General features: G+C 37.6%; 2 protein-coding genes across 6 annotated transcripts in view; one reads left to right on the top strand and one right to left on the bottom strand.

Annotated features, from left to right (window-relative positions):
* Positions 1-2,931, top strand: part of LOC131166962 (protein ARABIDILLO 1) — a 29,879-nt gene extending 26,948 nt beyond the window's left edge. Inside the window, exons 11-12 of the mRNA XM_058125657.1 lie at positions 2,035-2,119; positions 2,327-2,931. Of these exons, the coding sequence (XP_057981640.1) occupies positions 2,035-2,119; positions 2,327-2,533 (292 nt within the window). The 3' untranslated portion in view covers positions 2,534-2,931. The remainder of the gene's footprint in view (positions 1-2,034; positions 2,120-2,326) is intronic.
* A 4,844-nt stretch (positions 2,932-7,775) lies between these two features.
* LOC131166961 (uncharacterized) overlaps positions 7,776-20,616 on the bottom strand; it is a 49,608-nt gene continuing 36,767 nt past the window's right edge. For all 5 annotated transcript variants that reach the window (XM_058125653.1, XM_058125652.1, XM_058125655.1 and 2 more), the window contains one exon: positions 7,776-8,273. In XM_058125653.1, the coding sequence (XP_057981636.1) occupies positions 8,004-8,273 (270 nt within the window). In that variant the 3' untranslated portion in view covers positions 7,776-8,003. The remainder of the gene's footprint in view (positions 8,274-20,616) is intronic.

Here is a 20,616-nt window from a genome sequence, read left to right as displayed (position 1 = left end):
ATCTTAACCCTGCTGATTTCCCATAATTCCATCCTACTCATTGTGATTGAGCAGTAAGCTGCATTTTTCTCTTCATCGTTATTTTACAGATTAAATTTTTTTTGTTGTTCCCTAACTTCCCTCTTAAGTTCTTTTTTCCGCTGTTTAATTCACATTTTTGCCCTTCACCCTTCATATGTTACCATGCATTAGCCGCCATTTATATGAATGTTGCAACAGGTGCGTATTGCCTAGGTTTTCAAACTTCAGAGATGCTAATATGTTTGAACTCTGAATATTTGATGAGTTTATTTATTTTTCCTTTTAAAAAGTGTGCTTGTGAGTGTAGTGCTTCATAATGATATCTTGTCTATTATAATAGAACATACGATGAGTTCATAGGACATTGAATATATTTCTTCCACATTTTCCTTTTATTTTTCATGAATTGAAGAAACAGATCAGTAATTAAAAGATTATTCTTTAATAGTTGTGAAAACATTTTCCAATTCTTTGAAAAGGGGTGCTTGTTGGAGTACAGATTTTTTCCTCATATTTTCTTCATTCTTTATGAAATCAACACACTTAATTAAAATACTATTCTCAAGTTGTTGTAGAAGTATCTCCCCACTTTTTTAAAGGGGGTGCTTGTAGGAGTGTAGATTCCGCCCCCCAGTTTTTGCTTTTTTTTTTTATGAAATAAAAATAGACATAATTAACTAAAATACAGTTCTCTAATAGCTTTAAGAATATTTACCAAAATCTTTAAAAAGGGTGCTTGTCCCCCCCTCCCCCCCCTCCAAAAAAAAAATAAAGAACATCAGTGCATAATAACAAAAGATATTTATTGATAGAATAATAATGTACAAACAGGAAAATAAAACTTTTCTTTTCGAAAATCTGGGTTACCGCTGAAAAGGTAAAAAGAGAAAACCAAAGAATGCTAGAAACGATCCGAAATAATCAGCATGCCTATCAATTCAACAAGGAAAGCCAATCACATTGAATTCCCGAAAAGCACACCCCCTTGAAGCTCCCTTTACCCACACACCAAAGAAAAGCCAAATAGTGAATCTTCTCCCAAACCAATGAAAATGACAACTTCTTCCCTGAGAAAATATGCACGTTTTGTTTCATGTCCCCAAAGTGCAGCAAATAGAGCACAATTCCACAGCTCTTCACCTTCCTTTTTTTCCTGCCAAAACTGATAAAATGAATTGCCAAAAACTCGTCCATTGTCTCTGGACAAACCCAACATTCCCTAAAATAGTTAAATTGCTTGTTCCAAATCCTCCAAGTGAAATTACAATGCATAAAAGCTTGTAATTGTGTTAATTGTGTTATTTATTTCAAAAGTAGAGTGGAAGCTTGTACAGATAACCTTCCCAGCACAGAAACACTCTACCAATAGACTCCCAGTACAACAAAACTCATGAACTTTCTAAAGAAAGACCAAGATCATCACCATTACAGAACTTCCCTCCCAGTAGAACAGAGAAACAAAACAAAGAAAGAACTAGAACAACCAAAGAAACAAGAACAAGGCCTGTCCAAAATTTTCCCATTCTCCAATTCTGCACAATTAGAGAAACATCAAGACGCCAAGCATCCATCAAATGGATAAGAGCTGATATTCTATCTCCATTAAAGTGATATACAGATATTTAGTTATATTCTGCTAGTTACAACTATAATTAAAATTATTATATGATTTTGGGGAACAATTGGGGGAAATTATATGGAATAATTACTGGGTCAAAAAGGATATTGGGAATTTTTATAATTTTAATTTTAATATTTAAATAATATCATCTCTTTGGATAGTAGGTTATCATTCTGCTGAGGTGTTTTCTCATAGCTACTAGTTCAACTGCCTCTGGCTATAGATATTTTTGGTAGTTTGACTTCTATCCTCCTGTTGGGAAGTCATTCATGATATGAACTAGTTAGTGCTATTCATCTATTGTTTGAATAATTTCATCTGCTCTCTGAAATTCCTTTGGGATTCTTTTCCAGGTATTAACTTTTCTTGTTTTCCTAATATTTTTTTTACAGTGGAGCTGAGATTGGAAGATTTGTTGCCATGTTACGAAATCCTTCCTCTGTGCTCAAGGCATGTGCTGCCTTTGCTCTTCTCCAGGTATGTATGGTAAACCGGTCCCCCCCCCCCCCAGTTGCTTATGCTTTCTCTCTCTCACACACACACATGCACACGTCCCATCAAATGTCTAGATCCAACTTGTGCAGTTGTTTCTCGTCATTGATGCCTTTCTGAAATTTGATGGGAATGGTTGAACTCTTTTAGTTCTAGGAAACTCCTTCATAAAATGTATTTTTTCAACTGCAGTTTACAATCCCTGGTGGCCGGCATGCCATGCACCATGCAAGTCTCCTGCAGAATGCTGGAGCAGCACGGGTTCTGCGTGGTGCTGCTGCAGCAGCAACTGCCCCAGTTGAAGCCAAAATCTTTGCAAGAATTGTACTTCGCAACCTTGAACACCACCAGTTAGAACCTTCAATATTAGAGACTAAATTCAGCTGTCAAGGAAAATAATTTCACCCTTCCAGTCACCGATCGAAGCCGTCATTTCAGCTTACCTTCTTGGATTGGCAGTAAATGAGGCATAAGAATATATACATATGTATGTATGTATGCACTCAGATCTGTGTAAACTCATACAAGGGACCAATACATGTCCTCAAGGCAACTCTGCGCCATCTTTGTTCTGTTCCACCACCTCTTTGTAAGGGATTTAAGATTTCATATTTTGTTAGGAAATGCTTCTTTCTCCCTTTATGTACCCTTTGTGTTCAATCTTATGCTGAAGATACATCTAGCAGGCGATTGACTCAACCAATTCCTCTTATTTTCTTTTTAATTTTGGTGGTTTTGTAGTCATTGTGATAATAGATTTTATATATAAAATATATGTTGAAGTTGTTTTGGAATTATCTGGGCGTGGTTTATTCTTACCACCACCATGTGGACATTGCATTATGTTACTTATGTTGAATCCCTGGCAGCATCAGAAGCACCAGAGTTTATAATTTTGACCATAATTTCCTTCTCACCTGTTGCACCGTCTCTGTTTCAAATCCTGGCTAAGCTTCAAGTTGAATCTGAAAAGCTTGGTCAAACATTGGCATGAAAGGAAAGAATTATTTTTTTTAACAAACCAAAACAAAAAAAAAAAATTTACTTCGAAAAAAATCAAATGAAAAGGCAACAAAATGAAGTACCCTCATTTCTAGTTCACTAAGGGCATTTCATTTTTGTTGCTGGGGTTGTTTTTCAATTGTTGGCAGTTTCACAAGATGGGGCTCTTTCTTCATCATGGCCTCTTCCACTCTTTGTTCCTTTGGCTTCATGTTTTCAGTGACTCTCTTTCCTCATTTGTTTTTCCTAGCTTAATTTCTCTCTAGGAGATTCTTTGGAAGTGTAACCTAAATTTTGAGGGCCTTAGCCCATACATTAGAGTAGCAACAACCGCACCTCGCTCGAGGGTTTGGTATTTCTAGCACTTCAAATTAAAGTGCTTGAGGTACCTCTCAGAGACTCGAGATATCTGTCGTGTCTCAACAAGGCTAAAGGATGTCTTTATCAAACATCGATTACTAACAAAATGGTTCAAGAATTGGGTGCTAAACTATTGAACGGAGGATCTCAATAGGCCAACTTATTGAGGTTGGTTGCTAATGCTCTGCACATGCCAGCATCAAAGGCTCTGTGTAGGACCCTTAACGCATGAAATTTCTCTAGATGTCACACTTCTCTCGGATAACTTAATTGTGGGCATTAAAAACCCAATTGATAACAACTCTATTATGATCTCCTTTAGAAATGGATTTCCACTATTTGCCTTGTGATGTCCCCTACATTCTATAGTATCAATGCATAACAACATTCTTTTGGATTGTCCAATCTAAACTCTTTATAATCATTGGAAATTGTTTGTCCACTTTTGGTAAGCTTCTATGGTCGTTGAGCTTCCCTTTAACTCGGAAGCATTATCTTTTTTTCAAGGTTGCTCCTTGTCGGCTGAAGGTGTACTTTTTTCTTGGTTTGGGTAGTTAATGGCCAACAATGTCTGGACATTCTATGCTATATACCAGCTTTATTTGTTCTTGCATAACGCGAAATTGCTCCTGAGTGAGTAGTATATGCCCTAAGGGTATTCATGATGATGAATATGTTAACTCCTAATTTTCATTCATCTGCTTATGATGATAACAAGTTATTTTGAATTAATGACTTTGTGTTTAAGTTATTTAAAAAAAAAAAAATGAGATTTCAAGTCATTGTAGTTGAAGAATTGAAAGAAGATTTATTAACTTAGTTTTTTCTTTTATCCTTTTCTCTCAAATGTAATATGCTTTTATATTGTATATATCTTAGAATATGAAGGTTTTGACACTAAGACACTTAAAACAGGAAAAATAGAAACAAAATTGGACTGTATTGAGTTGCTCTCTCAAGGGTGATAGACCAGCCTCCAAGAAGCGGTCGACTGCCTGAAGAAGGCAAGTAGACCATCTAGGTAGTAGTAGGCTTGGAGCAATCAACCAATTCAACTTTTCAAGCACGTCAAGGTCAATTTTTCTATCTAATGGTTAGTGCCCAGTCAATCGATTTATGACACAAGTTGATTGGTCTAAACAGAAAACTGACTCTAATGGGTAGAAAACGACTAATTTTGACCTAGAACTCTATATACATGCCTTCTTAAGTCCAAGAAAAGTCAAAGTAGTTATTGATATTGATTTTCTAAGTGCCTAAACTATCTCTTCTCTCTTAATGTCTCTTGTACCTAAATTTGCTCACTTTTGATAGAACTCTCCAAAACTCTTGTGCCATCACTTGTTTATTCTTTGAGAATTATAAGCTTGTGTGCTTCAATTTATAAATCATTCCTTGTGAGGAAATTTGTTTTGTAATAATTCTCTTATATTTGGCATCCTTTCCTCCATCAAAGGTGTATTTGGTTGTCTTGTCTTCATACAAAACAAGTGGTGTAATTGGTTTCTTTGCCTTCATTAAAACAAGGGATTAGTGGAACCTCAAGGTTGTTTGTCTTAAGAGAGTGGATGTAGGTGGGGATAGCTAAACCACTATAAAAGAGTTTACATATCTCTCTTCCCTACTCTTTTAGTTTAGTTTTTTTCAATATTTGTCTATTTGCATGTTTTATTTAATTTGCTTTAAATTTGGTATCAAACACTTTAATTTTTATTAAACTCAGTTCATCCTCCTCTTAGGTTGCCAGTTGGGCCAACAAAATCCTCCTACTTGGAGGGCTCCCAAAGTGAGAGAACTCCAAGGGGTACTCATGCTCATCATCTTGAGCAACGTTTTATTGTTTTTCATCATCACAAATGAACCATGGCTTTTGCCCAGTTATTATCTTTGAGAGGTTCTAGTTACCAGAGTTCCTGCAAAAGAAGCAATGGCAATTGGAATCTAAGTTTCAAGAAAACCCTTTAAAGCTTTAATTTAGTAAAAATCTATGTGATAAAAGGAAGGGTTTACAAGAATGGAATAACATGCTTCTCTCTGGAGGATGTCTTCCCCTTTTGTTTCTATCATGGTAATTTGGTGGGGAATTTCAAAAGAGTTGCAACTGACCCTACACTCTCTCCACCCTCTTTTCTCTTGTAGGAGTGGCAAAAGGAGTTATTGCGAAATTGTCTCCAATCATTCATAGTCATTCATGTGCAGTCCAATCATTTCCCACTTAACATGAGAAAAATAATTTTTTTTATAAAAAAAAATACAAGAAAATGAAGACGTTGAAACAATTTTTTGAATTTGACAATAGCTTTTGTAGATGTTTAAAGAAAATTGAAAATGAGTGGAAGATGAAGGAGTCAATAAGGTGTTTATGTTCATGAAAGTATGAAGGGATGGAGTTGGGAGTAGCAAAAAGGGTCCATTAGGGAAGGTGAATTTTTATCAACCTTCTTTTGTTGAAAGGCTGCAAATGATTTTGCATGTGAGGAAGTGACAATGATCTCGACGGCCATTTATAGCCTGGCCAGTATTGCAGCAGCACAGGGTTCGTGTGAATGAGTTATCACAACTATGGAGAGAGAGAGAGAGAGACTTGCTTGTTAGGGGAGTGAAAATGAACTCAACAGTCAATAATGTAGCATGGGCAATATTTCAACAGTACAGGGTTCATGCAAGTGAGTTATCACAACTATGGAGGGAAGGAGAGAGAGAGAGAGAGAGAGAGAGAGAGAGACTATGTTTTTGACCTTTGAGAGGAAGTTCATTTTATTTTAATTCACATAAATTGTCAACTTTATTTTCATGGACTTTGCATCGTTTTCTGGTACGAACTTCAAAAATACTCATAAAAAATAAAAGGCAAGTGCCACCCTCCATACATGGGGGAAAAAAATGTATAGGGCATGATGCATTACATTTTGGAAAAAGTTATTTCTATGATTTGAATCCATGCTAATTAACAAACTTAAGAGGCTCCTCCCTAGCAAAATAAGGCAACTAGAGTCGGCAAAAGCACCCCTTCTTCAATACTCACAAACGTCTCCAAGTCCCAAGAATGGCTTATCAGCAAATGGAACCCAAATGAACCACAGCCCTTTTGCAACAGCAGAACAACTAGATGAGGATTAGATGCCAAAGATCCATGTTTGGAACAGTTGAGCTTCATTTTAAAATGGGAGTAGAGGAGATTCTACTTATGAAAAAGAAGCAGTTTTCCGAGGACCAACTTGTCTAGTATATGCTTAAATTGATGGATTCCAAAAACAAACGAGTACATATGCCCCACTGCATTCTACCTTCTAGATTAAAAAAGATAGCATGTGCTATTTAAAGTGTAGTTGGCATGGTCAACTTTGCAAACAATATTAATTTAACAAACTCTATATTTAGAGAGGTCTTAAATTTAGGTTTGTATTAAATTTAAATAAAATGCAATATAAAATTGTATGAAAACTTTTCCAAATCTATCAAATCCAAACCCAAGATTCACAATTCATACTCCCAGCATAAAGTTCTCAAAGACAATTTTGTCATTGAAATGGTTTCCCAAATTAACATAATGATCACAGAAACTATTTACAGGTATATGCGAATGTAAGATTTTTATAAATCCAAGCAACGAGACATCATGAGAGATTTTTATAAATCCAAGCAACGAGACATCATGAGGGTTAGATCGGCTTTCCCCCAAATTGTGATACATGTTGGCTCTATACCATCACGAGTCTTCTTTTTAATGCATTAATTGGTGCAGAGTTTGGAACTGTAGCGAAAGTTGCCGCTTGTTTTACCAACAATGGAAAAATGAACAGTTGCAGATTCAAAGTTTCTATCAGCTGCCCTTGCTAGTTTTGGAAAGATGGCCATATTTTTTTCTATAGAATTCCAAATCATGATGCATTGTAACATAAACATTTCGAGCATCTAATTTTCCTTGAGAAAGTTTCTTAAGTTAAATCAATTTTACCCACAAAATTTGCCTAAATTTTGTTTCTGCAAAGCTGTAACTATATTTACTATGACTTTTCGGGGAGCAACGATCTTGCTCTTTTTATATTTTAATTTCCATTTGAAAAATACAAGCTTGCACCATATAACCAAGCTACTTGCCAACACCACTAGCTCCAGGGACAATCTCTTCAGTTTAAGGCAGAGTGACAGACATTTCGAATTAAAAAGAAAAAAAAAAAAAAATTTGTTTCTAGAGTGTCATGGCCCCCAAAATACCTCCCCTCAGATGGCTCAAACTACAGCCCAACCCCATATCAAGGAATGAGCTACACAAAACTTCAACGATCTAATCCAACAAATTGAAAAATATGTAGTGCAATAATCCATAAATTCACAGCTAGAAGCATAACATTACTTGTTTGCATGATTCAGACACCCAATCCAAACAGCGCCAAACTTCCTTTCTGGCCGCATGCAATGGAAAAATGGCACGTCTACAGGAGATCAAAAAATTAAATAACTCATGAAAGATAAAAATGCCCACTCACATGTCCACGGTCTAAATTTAATTGGGCATATGCAGAGGAGGGTTTGCCTCAATGAGCCCAACCAGTTCCAGGATGGTATTCCAGATTGATGACGACCATACACGGGATGAAGACACTGTTTCTATTAGCCTTGTGGAAGCTTGGTACTCCTCCAAGTATGGTACTACAAATTTTTTCATGTCACTTTGAGATATTTCCAAATGATTTCCTGACACACGAACAAATTTAACCTTTCCAGCTTCATCCAAGGTTTTCAATCCAATCCAGTCCTCTATGTAGAGCTCGGTCTGCAGTAATTAAAACAAATTCTGTAGAGTTAAACACTGTCATTCAAGCTAAAATGAGAAGAAAAAGTAACCAAATACAAATCTCGTATAGAAATTTTAACAATTTTTGGAGACGCAGAACAGTGCCCTGGTGTGAGTGGTGCTATACCCTTTATTTGAATAATTCACCTACTGAAATCATTTGACAGATCTAGCATAAAGACATGAAGACAATGAACAAAAGTTGGATTCAGAAGACTACAACTTTAAATCTCATATTTAGTCGCCAAAACTGTGGCCTTTACTAATACATTGCCAAAACAACGAATGACAAATCTAGAGTGCCAGAAAATTCTTGAAATGGCTGTTAAAAACCGTAAGGACATCTTTGGAACTTGGAAAATATGAGGAAAAGAAAAGGAAAACATGAAGGAATTCACTTGTCATGTTTGATTATGGAGATGAGCAAGAAGGAAAACAAAACACATAACAAATCAATACAAAAAATTTTGATTTATCACATGATCAACCTTTGAGTTTTCTTAATTTTAATCATATTAAAAAAAAAATTTTCTTTTTCATATTTTTGGACAGAAAAAAAACATAGTGAAAAATGTATTTCTTTCTTATTTTCCTTTCCTTAGGAAACAAAATCCTTGATCCAAATGGACCTAACTGTTTATGGAACCAGGGAAATGGTGCATGGATGATGCCTCATGGCAAGTCTGCAAGACTGAAGGCTTGAGTAGTCATACTGGGCAACAAGCAAAAGTGTAACTCTCTCTCTCTAAGCGCACGCAAAGGCACACAAATGCACACGCATGACAAAAGCAAGTTTCAGAACCCATCTTTCATATTATGTATTATATATATTGTTGAAGTTTAACAATCCTGGCAGTGGGAAGCAGAGCCATCATGGAGATTTGGAGTCTGTGGGGCCTCGACACTTGCTTGACCCCAACAATAAGTGACTAATTAGTTAATCAGCTAGAATTAAAAAAGCATAAACATGCATGCACAAACAAATATATGTTGTGTAATCTACTCTTTTTTCTCTCTTTTAACTTTAATTTTGTCACTTGACATTTGAATGCCATCATCAAAATACTGATCCCCTCGCACATTGTCATAAAAGGCTTTACATCTGATGCCATGGGCACTTGATATTCTATACTTTATGTTAAACTAACGGAAACTAACTACTTGCAATAATTTACATAACTATTAGATGTAACTAACAGATATTGTATGTAATTTCTGTTTATTGACTACCTATAAAACCCTTAGGCCAGTTTTTTTTTTTTTTTTCAGCCCTCAAAATTAAAATTTTCTCCCATAGTTTCACATTCATTTTTTTTAAACAGAGGAGAAATTACATTAAAGCTAGAATGTGCAAAAAAAAGCATAAGAAATCCTCCTAAGAACAGAAAAAAAAATTACACTCAATAACACAGCCATCTAGTCACGCTGTAGATCCATAACAAATCCCCACCCACACACACACACACACACACACCCCCCCCCCCCCCCACCCCTGCGGGTACCCCACAATAAGCAATACAAAAACCCATAAAGAGGCCACACATTCAATCCAAATGCAAAAAATATACAAGACATCTTCTTCCTTGTAAAAATATGAGCATTCATTGCAACCAAATACCCCACAAAACAACAAGACCACACCTCCACAAAGTTGATCCATCTCTGCTCCAACCAAATCCTACAAAAGAAACAGCCAGCCAATCCTCCAACAAGAATAATCTCCCGAAGAATCTAGAACCCGCATGAACACCCTTCCTATGGGAAAGACAGAAACTCTCCAACAAACACAGCAAAGATGAGAGTTCCACCACATCCCTATCATTAGAAGAGCTACAAAAAATGGGAATCCCGAGCGAAGCTATCCCCATGAGTGATCAAAAAATAAGAAATAACCCCATTGTGCAACGAGACTATACAAAGGAGTAAAAAAAAATGAGAAGTGCAGACTCGCCCACCCAATCATCTTCCCAAAAACAAATGTGGAACCCATTATGCACAACAAATTTGGTATAAGATAAAAAGGAGTGAATAGAGATGCAATACATACCCTGAAGGACTCTCAAAGGGACTCTTAAGATTTGATTAAAAATGAATGATCTAACTTGAAGGATAGGTCTCTCCCTCTATTTATAATACAAATTTAAATAAATTATAATGACAATAATACCCTTACTAACTCTCACTAATTAACATACTAACACACTCAATAATAATAATACTAGAAGACATATATAACCTCTAACACTCCCCCTCAAGCTGGAGCATAAATGTCATAAGCTCCTAGCTTGTTACAAATGAATCTAACATGAGCAACCCCCAATGCTTTGGTAAACAAATCAACAAGCTGCATGTCCAACTTCACATAACCGGTTGTAATGAGCTTCTGCACAAGTTTCTCCCGAACAAAGTGGAAATCAACTTCAATGTGCTTTGTCCGCTCATGAAAGACCGGGCTGGAGGCAATATGAAGACCAGCTTAATTATCACACATCAGCTTCATAGCCTAAGGATGTAGAAAACCCAATTCTTCCAACATGTTCTTCAACCAGACAAGTTCGTAGGTAGTGTGTGTCACAACTATATTATGATTCAATACTTGACCTTGCCACCACAATTTGTTTCTTACTTATCCCAAAAACCAAATTACCACCAATCAAGATACAGTACCCGATGGTGGATCTCTAATCGGAAGGCGATCCATCCCAATCTACATCTATATATCCATGGATATAAGTGTGACCCCCATCACGATATCAAAACCTCTCCCAAGTGCACCTTTGAGGTATCTCAAGATGCAAATTACTATTTCCCAATGAAATGTCCTCGGAGAATCTAGAAATTGACTCACAACACTTGTTGTAAAAGATATATCCGAACGAGTAACTATAAGATAATTCAACTTTCCAACAAGTCTCCAGTATTGTCCAGGATTAGGTAGCAAATCACCAATATCCGACATTAACTTCTTGTTAGGATCCATAGGCGTATCAACCAGTTTAGATCCCAACAAGCCAATTTCATCTAATAGATCAAGAACATACTTCCTTTGTGAAACAACAGTTCTGATATGAGATCTCGAAACTTTTATACCCAAGAAATATTTCCCCAAATCTTTCGTCTAAAACTTAGTCTGTGGAAAAAGCATGAGACTTTGAATACCTCAATCATCATCACCTGTAATAATAATATCATCCACATAAACAACAAGAAGGATCCTACCCAATGAAGTATGATGATAAAACACGGAATGATCCACAACAGACCGTCAAAGACCAAACTCAAGTACTACAACACTGAAACGACCAAACCATACTCTAGGAGAATGTTTTAAACCATATAAAGCCTTCTTGAGCTGACGCACTAAGCCTGACTCCCCTTGAGCAACAAACTTAGGTGGTTGCTCCATATAAACCTCCTCCTCAAGGTCACCATGCAAGAAGGCATTTTTTTAAATCTAACTTATGCAAAGGCTAGTGACTAGTAGCCAAGGAGATGAACAAACGTACTGATGTAAGTTTGGCAACCGAAGAAAAAGTATCAGAATAATCCAAACCGTACATCTGAGTGTATCCCTTAGCAACAAGACAAGCCTTTAGATGAACCACAGAACCATCAAGGTTGACGTTCAAAGTGTAAACCCAGTGACAACCAACAAGTCCACAACCAACCACAGACTTGTCAGGAGGAAGAGGTACCAAATCCCAAAAACCATTGTCATGTAAATCATTCATCTCGTCAACCATAGCACCCCTCCATCTTGAATGGGCTAAGGCTTCCGAAACAGACTTAGGAAGGGTAGTAGATGATTAAGCAGTGACAAAACAATAATAGGAGTGATAAGGAGTCATAAGAAACATAATTGGAAATGGGATGTTGAGTACATGTGTTTTTTCCAAGTAGCAATAAGAGGATCAACATCATGAGAAGAATGATTATCAGACAAGGAAACCAAAGGCGTGGTAGTAGAAGCTAGAGGGGACTCTCTTCCTTGGAGCCGCTGTTGTGAATACACCTACAGATTAGGATGATCAAGGCAATGAGAAGGACTCTAAATTACATGGAGACTCAGATGGTTGGTTGGACAAGGACAACAACGTAGAATCTGGAAGATTAGGCAAAGGAAGAGGCTCATTAAGCTCAGAAGCGCGCTCAGTGACTAGGTGTAGTGAGGTGTAGATTGAAAGAAGGTAACATCGGCATAAACAAAGAAACGATGCAGCACAGGAGTATAACAAAATATCCCTTTTGAATATACGAGTAGCCTAGAAAGACACATTTTATAGCACGAGGATTCAACTTATCCACCCCAAGAGTTAGTTGATGAACAAAGGACACATGGCCAAATATATGAGGAAGAGAAAATAAAGGTGAATTAGCAAAGAGAATGGAGTAAGGAATTTTACCACTAAGAATAGAGGATGGCATTCTGTTGATCAGATAACAAGCAGTAAGTACAGCATCACTCCAAAACACTTTAGGTACATGCATTTTATAAAGTAAAGAGCGAGTGATTTCAGTAAGATATCTATTTTTTTGCTCTGCAACCTCATTTTGTTGAGGAGTGTGGGCACAAGATGATTGATGAACAATACCAAACTGAGTATATAAGTAGTTAACTATGCACTAAAAAACTCTTTAGAATTATCACTTCAAATTATTCGAACTAGCAAATCAAATTGAGTCTTTATTTTAGAACAAAAGGCACAAAATACATGACATAACTCAGAACGATCTTTTATTAAATATAACCAAGTCATTCTTGAATACTCATCCACAAAGGTTACAAAATACCAAAAACCCAACGTGGACACAACCCTATTAGGACCCCATACATCTAAAGGAACTAACATAAAAGGGCTTGCAGCCCGTTTATTGACCTAGGAAGCGAAAGAAACATGATGGTGTTTTCGCAACTGACAAGACTCCCATCAGAGACTAGACACAGAACTCACACTAGGAACAAGACATTTTAACTATTCCAATGAAGGATGACCCAAGTGACAATGAAGGTGTGGCAGCACTAGTGCAGGAGGTAGAAGGAGATAGCGGTTCAAAGTGATAAATACCACCAGCTTCACGCCCTCCCCCAATCGTCTTCCTCATCTTCAAATCCTAAATAACCACATAATCAAGGAAGAATGTCACTAAACAATTCAGGGAATTATTGCTAACGAACATGAGATTGAAAGGAAATTTGGGAATATATAAAATTGAAGGAAGAGAAATAGAAGAAGTGAAATTTACAGTCCCAATTCCCTTGATTGCAGTAGTGGATCCATCAGCAATAATAACACAAGGTAAATTTGCAGGATATTGAAGAGTGAAGAAAAACCTAGGTATACCTGTGATATGATCAATGGCAGCGGAATGTATGACCCAAGACTAGGATGGTACTTGATGATAGGCATACTGTGTGCTTACTGGATTGGGCAAGAGAGGCAATGGGAAGAGAAGCTTGTTGTGACGCTTGATACTGCAGTAACTTGGAATACACTTGCTCTGACATAGAGACAGTACGTTGCCCCCACTTGACCCCAAAGGTGAGGAGTTGATGGTGGCTGCATTGGCTGCCCCCAAAGGTGTGAAGTCGGTGGTGGCTGCATTGGCAACACATGAAGCTCTACCTGAGGATCCCAACACTGCTCAATACCACGATTATTCTGTCCACAATGAGTGCACTTGCGAGGACCTCTGCCTCGTCTGTCTCTACCACTACGACTACTTGAACCACCACGATAACTTTTGTGATTGTTTGGTAGAGAACTAGAATCACTCTATGTAGCAAAGGTTGTCCTTTCAAAGGCAGATGTAAGAACAAGAGAATGCATGCTAAAGGAAGCGCAAAGGACATGAGAATAAATATCAACAAATGATGGCAGCTAAGCACTAATGAGTATCTGGGACCAAACTGCCTCAAACTCAGGTCTCAAGCCTGCTAGAACATGAAGAACTATCATTTGCTCCCTCTGCTTCTGCATCTCACGACCGTTGGCAGTTATAGGTTGCACGACGTTAAGCTCCTCATGAATACATTTCATCTCTCCAAAATGTAATACATGTAATGTTACTAGAGTAAAAAATTTGACATAATCCCAAATCTCCTTACACATATCTAGATGCATACACCTCCGTGCAATCTATGCCTCCATCGAATTCCATAAAAGGGAAACAATCAAGGCATCTTTCTGAACCCACACGTCTTTTCTCTTCTCATCAGAAGACTCAAATTGGAGCAAGTGGTCAGATTTCCCTAATCCTGCTATATAAATCCAAACAGCTTTAGACCATTTAGCATAGTTCTTTCCATCCAACTTTTGAGTCGTTATTTGTGGCAGCGATGTAGGAAATAAATTTTTGGGATTTATAGATTCCATCCCAACACTCGCAAATCAGAAATCACACCAAAAACAAGAAGAACAATCAAAACTAATTGGAACAATTACAAACTATGTGAAGCACCAACACAACGACGGACGGGGTGAACAACTCACCGATGGATATAGCGCTGCCACAGCACTCACAAACAGCAACCACACCAAAAAAAAGAAGAACAATCAATAATCGCAACAATCAGAAACCATGTGAAGCACCGACACAACCACAGACAAGGTGAACAACTCACCAACGGATATAGCACTGCCATAGCCTCACAACTGAACATATGGACACTGCCATGGCTCCAAAAAACTCACAAGGAAACCTTCACAAACCCTGAACAAAAATTAACGGAATACCACAAGTGCATGGTCGAAAAAGGTTGAATTTTTGAGCAAAAAAATGGACTAACAGCTTGATAATTGTTGGATATTTTTAAAAACCAAAGACTAGGGATAATGAGAGAAGCTGATCTAGAGACTGCAGAAGGCTGATTTTTACTAAGCAACAAACTATCTATTTATAAAGCATAATGAAAACTGAATTGCAGAAAAAATTGCTAAAACTGAATTGCAAAATCTGCTAAAACTGAATTGTAGAAAAATCTGCTCCATGTTGAGCATAACAGCTAAGTGCCTAAAAATTAGCATGAAGAAATAGTTATAATCCTAAAGAATAGCAACAAAAAAACTGATTCAACTCCTAAAGAATAGCAACAAATAAAACTGATTCAGCTTCATGAGTCACACCAGTCAACACTTCTCCTCGACTCTGGAGCTGCGTACACCAAGCTTCTGCCTCAAGGATTCATATCTAATCTTTGGAAGTGCCTTTGTTAGGATGTCAGCACTTTGATTTTCTATTTTGCAATAGATCATCTGCACTTCTCCTTCCCTTTGTACCTCTCTTAGAAGATAAAATTTTATTTTAAAGTATTTTTTTTTGCCATGGAACACTGGATTATTAGCAATTGAAATTGCAGCTAGGTTGTCCACAAATAATTGTGTGCCTTCTTGTTGTTCCATATGCAAATCCGTCATAAGTATCCTGATCCAAAGGGCTTGATTCACAACAGCAGCAGCAGCAGCTACATATTCGGATTTGTTGGGTATATTTGATGAATGGAAAATCTGAAGTTGAAATATTATTCAAGAATTTTTGTAGTATGATTGAAAACAAATTTCACACAAAAATAAGCATATTTCGTACGGATAATGGTATAGCATATTTCAACCAAGTTTTGGGAATTTTTTTGAAAGAAAGAGGGATTCAACATCAATCCACGTGTCGTGACACCCCATAACAAAATGGCATTGCTAAAAGAAAAAATCGTCATTTACTTAAGGTTGCACAGGCTATAATGTTTTCTATGCATATTCCAAAATATTTGTGGGGGGGTGCTATTCTAACTGCTTCTCACCTTGATAATAGAATGCCTACCCGTCTGCTGCATATCACTCCTTTGGCATGCCTAAAAAAATCCTTTCCTGATAATAGAATAATTTCTTATCTGCCCTTAAAAGTATTTGGATGCACTGTTTTTGTTCATAATCCAACTCATCTTAGATCTAAACGTGATCCTAGGGCTCAAAAATGTGTGTTTCTTGGATATGCTCCCAATAAGAGGGTACAAATGTTTGAATCCAAAAACAAAAAAAAATTCACATCAGTATGGATGTCGTTTTTGTTGAAAATCAGTCTCACTTTAACCAAACTTATCTCCAAGGGGGAGAAAGAGAGTAGTGAAGATCAGTTTTGGCAAACTTCTATACCAATGCCTAATGTTTTCCTTGACATTGACATCCCTCTACAAAACATTCAAGGAACTGAGATTTTAAATAGTTAAAAAAAATGGAAATCCCAATAATCCCTCTTCTGAGCTTCGTGTTTATACTAGAGGCAGGTATCGTTCTAATACTAAGGATCATCCCATAATTTCAAAGCAGAATCAATCATCACCTCCAAAAATTGGTCATTTGGAAATCCCAGTTAATCCTTCTACTACACTTCTAGTTGATCAATCTACTGACCTTAATGTACCTATAGCCATTAGGAAAGGAGTTAAAACCTGTACCACACACCCCATTGCCAAATATTTATCATACCATAGACTCTCTCATAATCATAAGGCCTTTACATCCAATATTTCTCACCTATTTGTTCCAAGGACCATTCGGGAAGCAATGGATCATTCAGATTGGAAGTTAGCAGTTCTTGAAGAGATGAATGCATTATAGAACAACAGTACTTGGGACATTGTTGATTTGCCAAAGGAAAAGAAAGTTGTAGGTTGCAAGTGGGTGTTTACAGTTAAATGCAAGGCTAACGGCAATATAGAGAGATATAAGGCAAGACTCGTTGCAAAAGGGTTTACACAAACATACAGAATTGACTATCAAGAAACTTCTGCTCCAATGGCCAAGATAAACTCAGTCCAAGTGTTACTCTCCTTAGCTGTACATTCTAACTGGCCCTTACACCAGTTGGATGTAAAGAATGCCTTTTAAAATGGAGATCTAGAGGATGAAGTGTTTATGGAATTACCACCAGGTTTTGAAGGTAATCTTGGCAGAGATGAGGTGTGTAAATTAAAAAACCATTGTAAGGGATCAAGCAATCTCCGAGAGCTTGGTTTGAATGCTTTGGGGAGGCTGTAAAGGGTCATGGTTACAGCCAAGATCAAGCTGATCACACCATGTTCTATAAGCACTCAAGTGAAGGGAAGCTTGCTGTTATAATTGTCTATCTTGACGATATTATTTTGGCAGGTAATGACAGCAAGGAACTCGAGAAATTAAAACAGATGCTTGCTAATGAATTTGAGATTAAAGACTTGGGTGACTTGAAGTATTTTCTCAGTGTGGAATTTGCAAGGTCAAGAAAAGGTATTTTTGTTTCACAAAGAAAATATGTGCTTGACTTGCTTGGAGAAACAGGTCTACTAGGGTGTAAAGCAGATGAGACACCTATAGAGCCTAATCTTAAACTACAACCTGCCAAGCCTGAGGAAGTAACCAACAGAGACCAATACCAAAGATTGGTTGGAAGGCTACTTTATCTATCACATACACGTCCTGACATAGCCTTTGCTGTCAGTATGGTAAGCCAATTCATGCACTCACCAGGGCCTGACCACTTTCATGCCGTTTATAGAATCCTGAGATATTTAAAGGGTACCCCAGGAAAAGGTCTATTATTTGAAGACCATAGACATCTACAAGTTGAGGTATACACCGATGCAGATTGGGCAAGGAGTATAACCGATAGAAGATCAACTTCTGGTTATTGTGCCTTTGTTGGTGGAAATTTGGTTACATGGCGAAGCAAAAAACAAAATGTGGTAGCTAGGAGTAGTGCAGAGGCAGAATTTAGAGTAGTTGCTCATGGAATTTGTGAAGTGTTGTGAATTAAAAAATTATTAGAAGAATTGAAAGTCACTAATCCACTACCTATGAGACTATATTGCGATAACAAATATGCCATAGCCATCGCTCACAATCTAGTGCTTCATGATAGAACAAAACATGTTGAGGTCGACAAGCATTTTATAAAGGAGAAGCTGGACAGTGGACTGATTTGTTTACCCTATATCTCTACTATTGAACAAGTGCCAGATTTACTTACAAAAGTGACTACCAAAGAAGCAATTTGAAAATTTGATCGGCAAGCTGGCTATCGAAGACATCTTCAAGCCAACTTGAGCGAGAGTATTGGAAAGTTTCCAAATTTATCCAGTCAACTCTCCTTGATTATAGGAGAAATTTCTGTAATTATGTAAATATTCTTAGGAGATATTGTAGGATATATTCTTAGGAGATATTCTAGGAGATTTGTTAGCAATTGTCATTTTTTCCTTTATTATTCTTTCCTTTTAGATTATCCTTGTAGTCTATAATACATTCAGATTGTACCTTATTGTAAAATAATAAGAAATACTATTTCAATCCTTCTCCACTTCTAGATAGCCACTACTCTAGGCCCCCCCCCCCAAACTGACCAAGCGAACGAAGCATTCCCCAAAGGGAGATCTCTTAACTCGCAATCCCTTATTAAAGAGTCAAACTTGGGCATACTCACAGCAGTCCCCCCCTCAGCCTGCTCTCTAGGAAATCTAGCCGCATGGAAATCTCTCCCCACAATCCACCTAGGGGAACAAAATCCAAAGATAGAACAAAGCTCTTCCCAAAAAGAGTTCCTCAGTAGGCCTAAAAGGACCGTAAACTGAAGAGACCTACCATTGCCCCCTCCCTTTAATTTCAAATTAAACCAACAGATCAAAAAACCCGCCAAAGTATCAACTTTTGAAATAGAGCGCAAATCCCATGAGACAAGACTGCTCTCTGAAGCGCCACTTGAAGGCAAAAACTCCCAACAAGGTATCGAGAAGGGCCCTTCCACCCCTTTCTCTGATCACCCCCCGAAATGCAAATAACAAAGAGAAACTGGTTGTTACCTTTCTCCAAACATATATATCTGCCCCACCATTTTCAAGAAGTTTCAGACCCACACTATTCCAAGCCTTAATAAATCTTGTTCCTTGTTGACTCTCTGCAGCCCCTACTTTGGCCTCTCAACACTCCTAGCATCTTAGGGACCCAAACGAGTTCCTCCTTCTCCAACACAATGAAAGATACAAGTTTCCTGCCATATTCCATAAATTGGTGTGTCACAAAACCCAACCGAACTATATAGAACACTTTCCTCTCTATTTTGAGAGAAGCAAACTCTCCCATCCCTGAATCGAGCATGTACGAGGGCCTTAGACAATCCAAAAAGGTCAAAAGGGAGCAAGTAGAGAGGACCAGTGGTATAGAGTTACCACTTTGGCTCGTGGAGTAGAGATTGCAATTGTAGACTGACAAGAAAATGGTTTCACAAGACTAGGTTTTTTCTTGCAACCTATTTGATGATCGAGAATGGGAATTTGATCATTGCAAGGAGGTCGAGGGAGGAGTTTCAATCGACTCAAGGGGTCAGGGACGTGTTTTCGATCATTAGGGAACAGAGTATGATCGTCGCGAAGGCCTCTACAGTTGATGATAACTAGATGTCAATGGTAACTAGTTGCCAAGCTAGGTTTGAAATTAAAGCTAGGGTTCTCGAACAGAATGGAGGATCAACAGCGAGGGAGGATAAAAGTTTCGCTATAAAGAAGAAGAAGGTTAGATGGGGGCTAAGAGATGAAACGAGGGAGAGGACTGCCATACTTGAGTGCTTAAAAGGACAGGGACAGTTGCGCTAGGAGGGACACATCATATTCCTCATCGACAAGCTAATTGACGCTCCCTCATCTTGTCACTTGAGTTTCACTAATAGCTTTAGTGCAGCTTGTAATGGTGAGAATAGAACCCTCCACGACCTGAAATGGCTCATCAGAATTGGCAGTGACTGGAAAGGGCTGCCCATCAGAACAAGGCCCCTTACATCCATCCATTCTAATTGGCTTCCTAGGATTCTTCATTTGTCCTTTTCCCATTAATCAGAAACATTTTCCATGTATTCAAAGATAAGAAACAATTGATTTCCTTCAACACAACAGCCACAAAGTCTCACAAGTTTTGGGTGTTGTAAGCGGAATTCAGGCCAATCTCGTAGAGATGCTCAACTGCAACACCCTAAATCAAGAAAGTTAAATTTCAGAATCTTCATATTCAGTTTTAGCGCCATCACAACATAAAGTCCTGACTTCATCTGTGCTGGCAGTCAACATTTCGTTGTATGTTGTGCATACCAACTACACTCCAGCCAGACTAGTTTCTTACGCGTTACGCCATCTTCATATTGTAGACAAAAAATGAATTAGACTTTTTAAGTTCCTGATTTTCACCCACCTAAGAACCAGCAATCAACTCCTGACAAAGAAATGCTCTTGGACTAGAAAATTGTTTTACTTAGCACCTAACCAATCCATTTTACCTTAAATAGTGCCAAACTAAATCTAATTTTC

This window comes from Malania oleifera, chromosome 10, assembly GCF_029873635.1.
Source record: "Malania oleifera isolate guangnan ecotype guangnan chromosome 10, ASM2987363v1, whole genome shotgun sequence".
Classification (NCBI taxonomy): Eukaryota; Viridiplantae; Streptophyta; class Magnoliopsida; order Santalales; family Ximeniaceae; genus Malania; species Malania oleifera.
The sequence above is the reverse complement of the archived record's forward strand: the minus strand, read 5'-3'. Positions and strand labels throughout refer to the sequence as shown.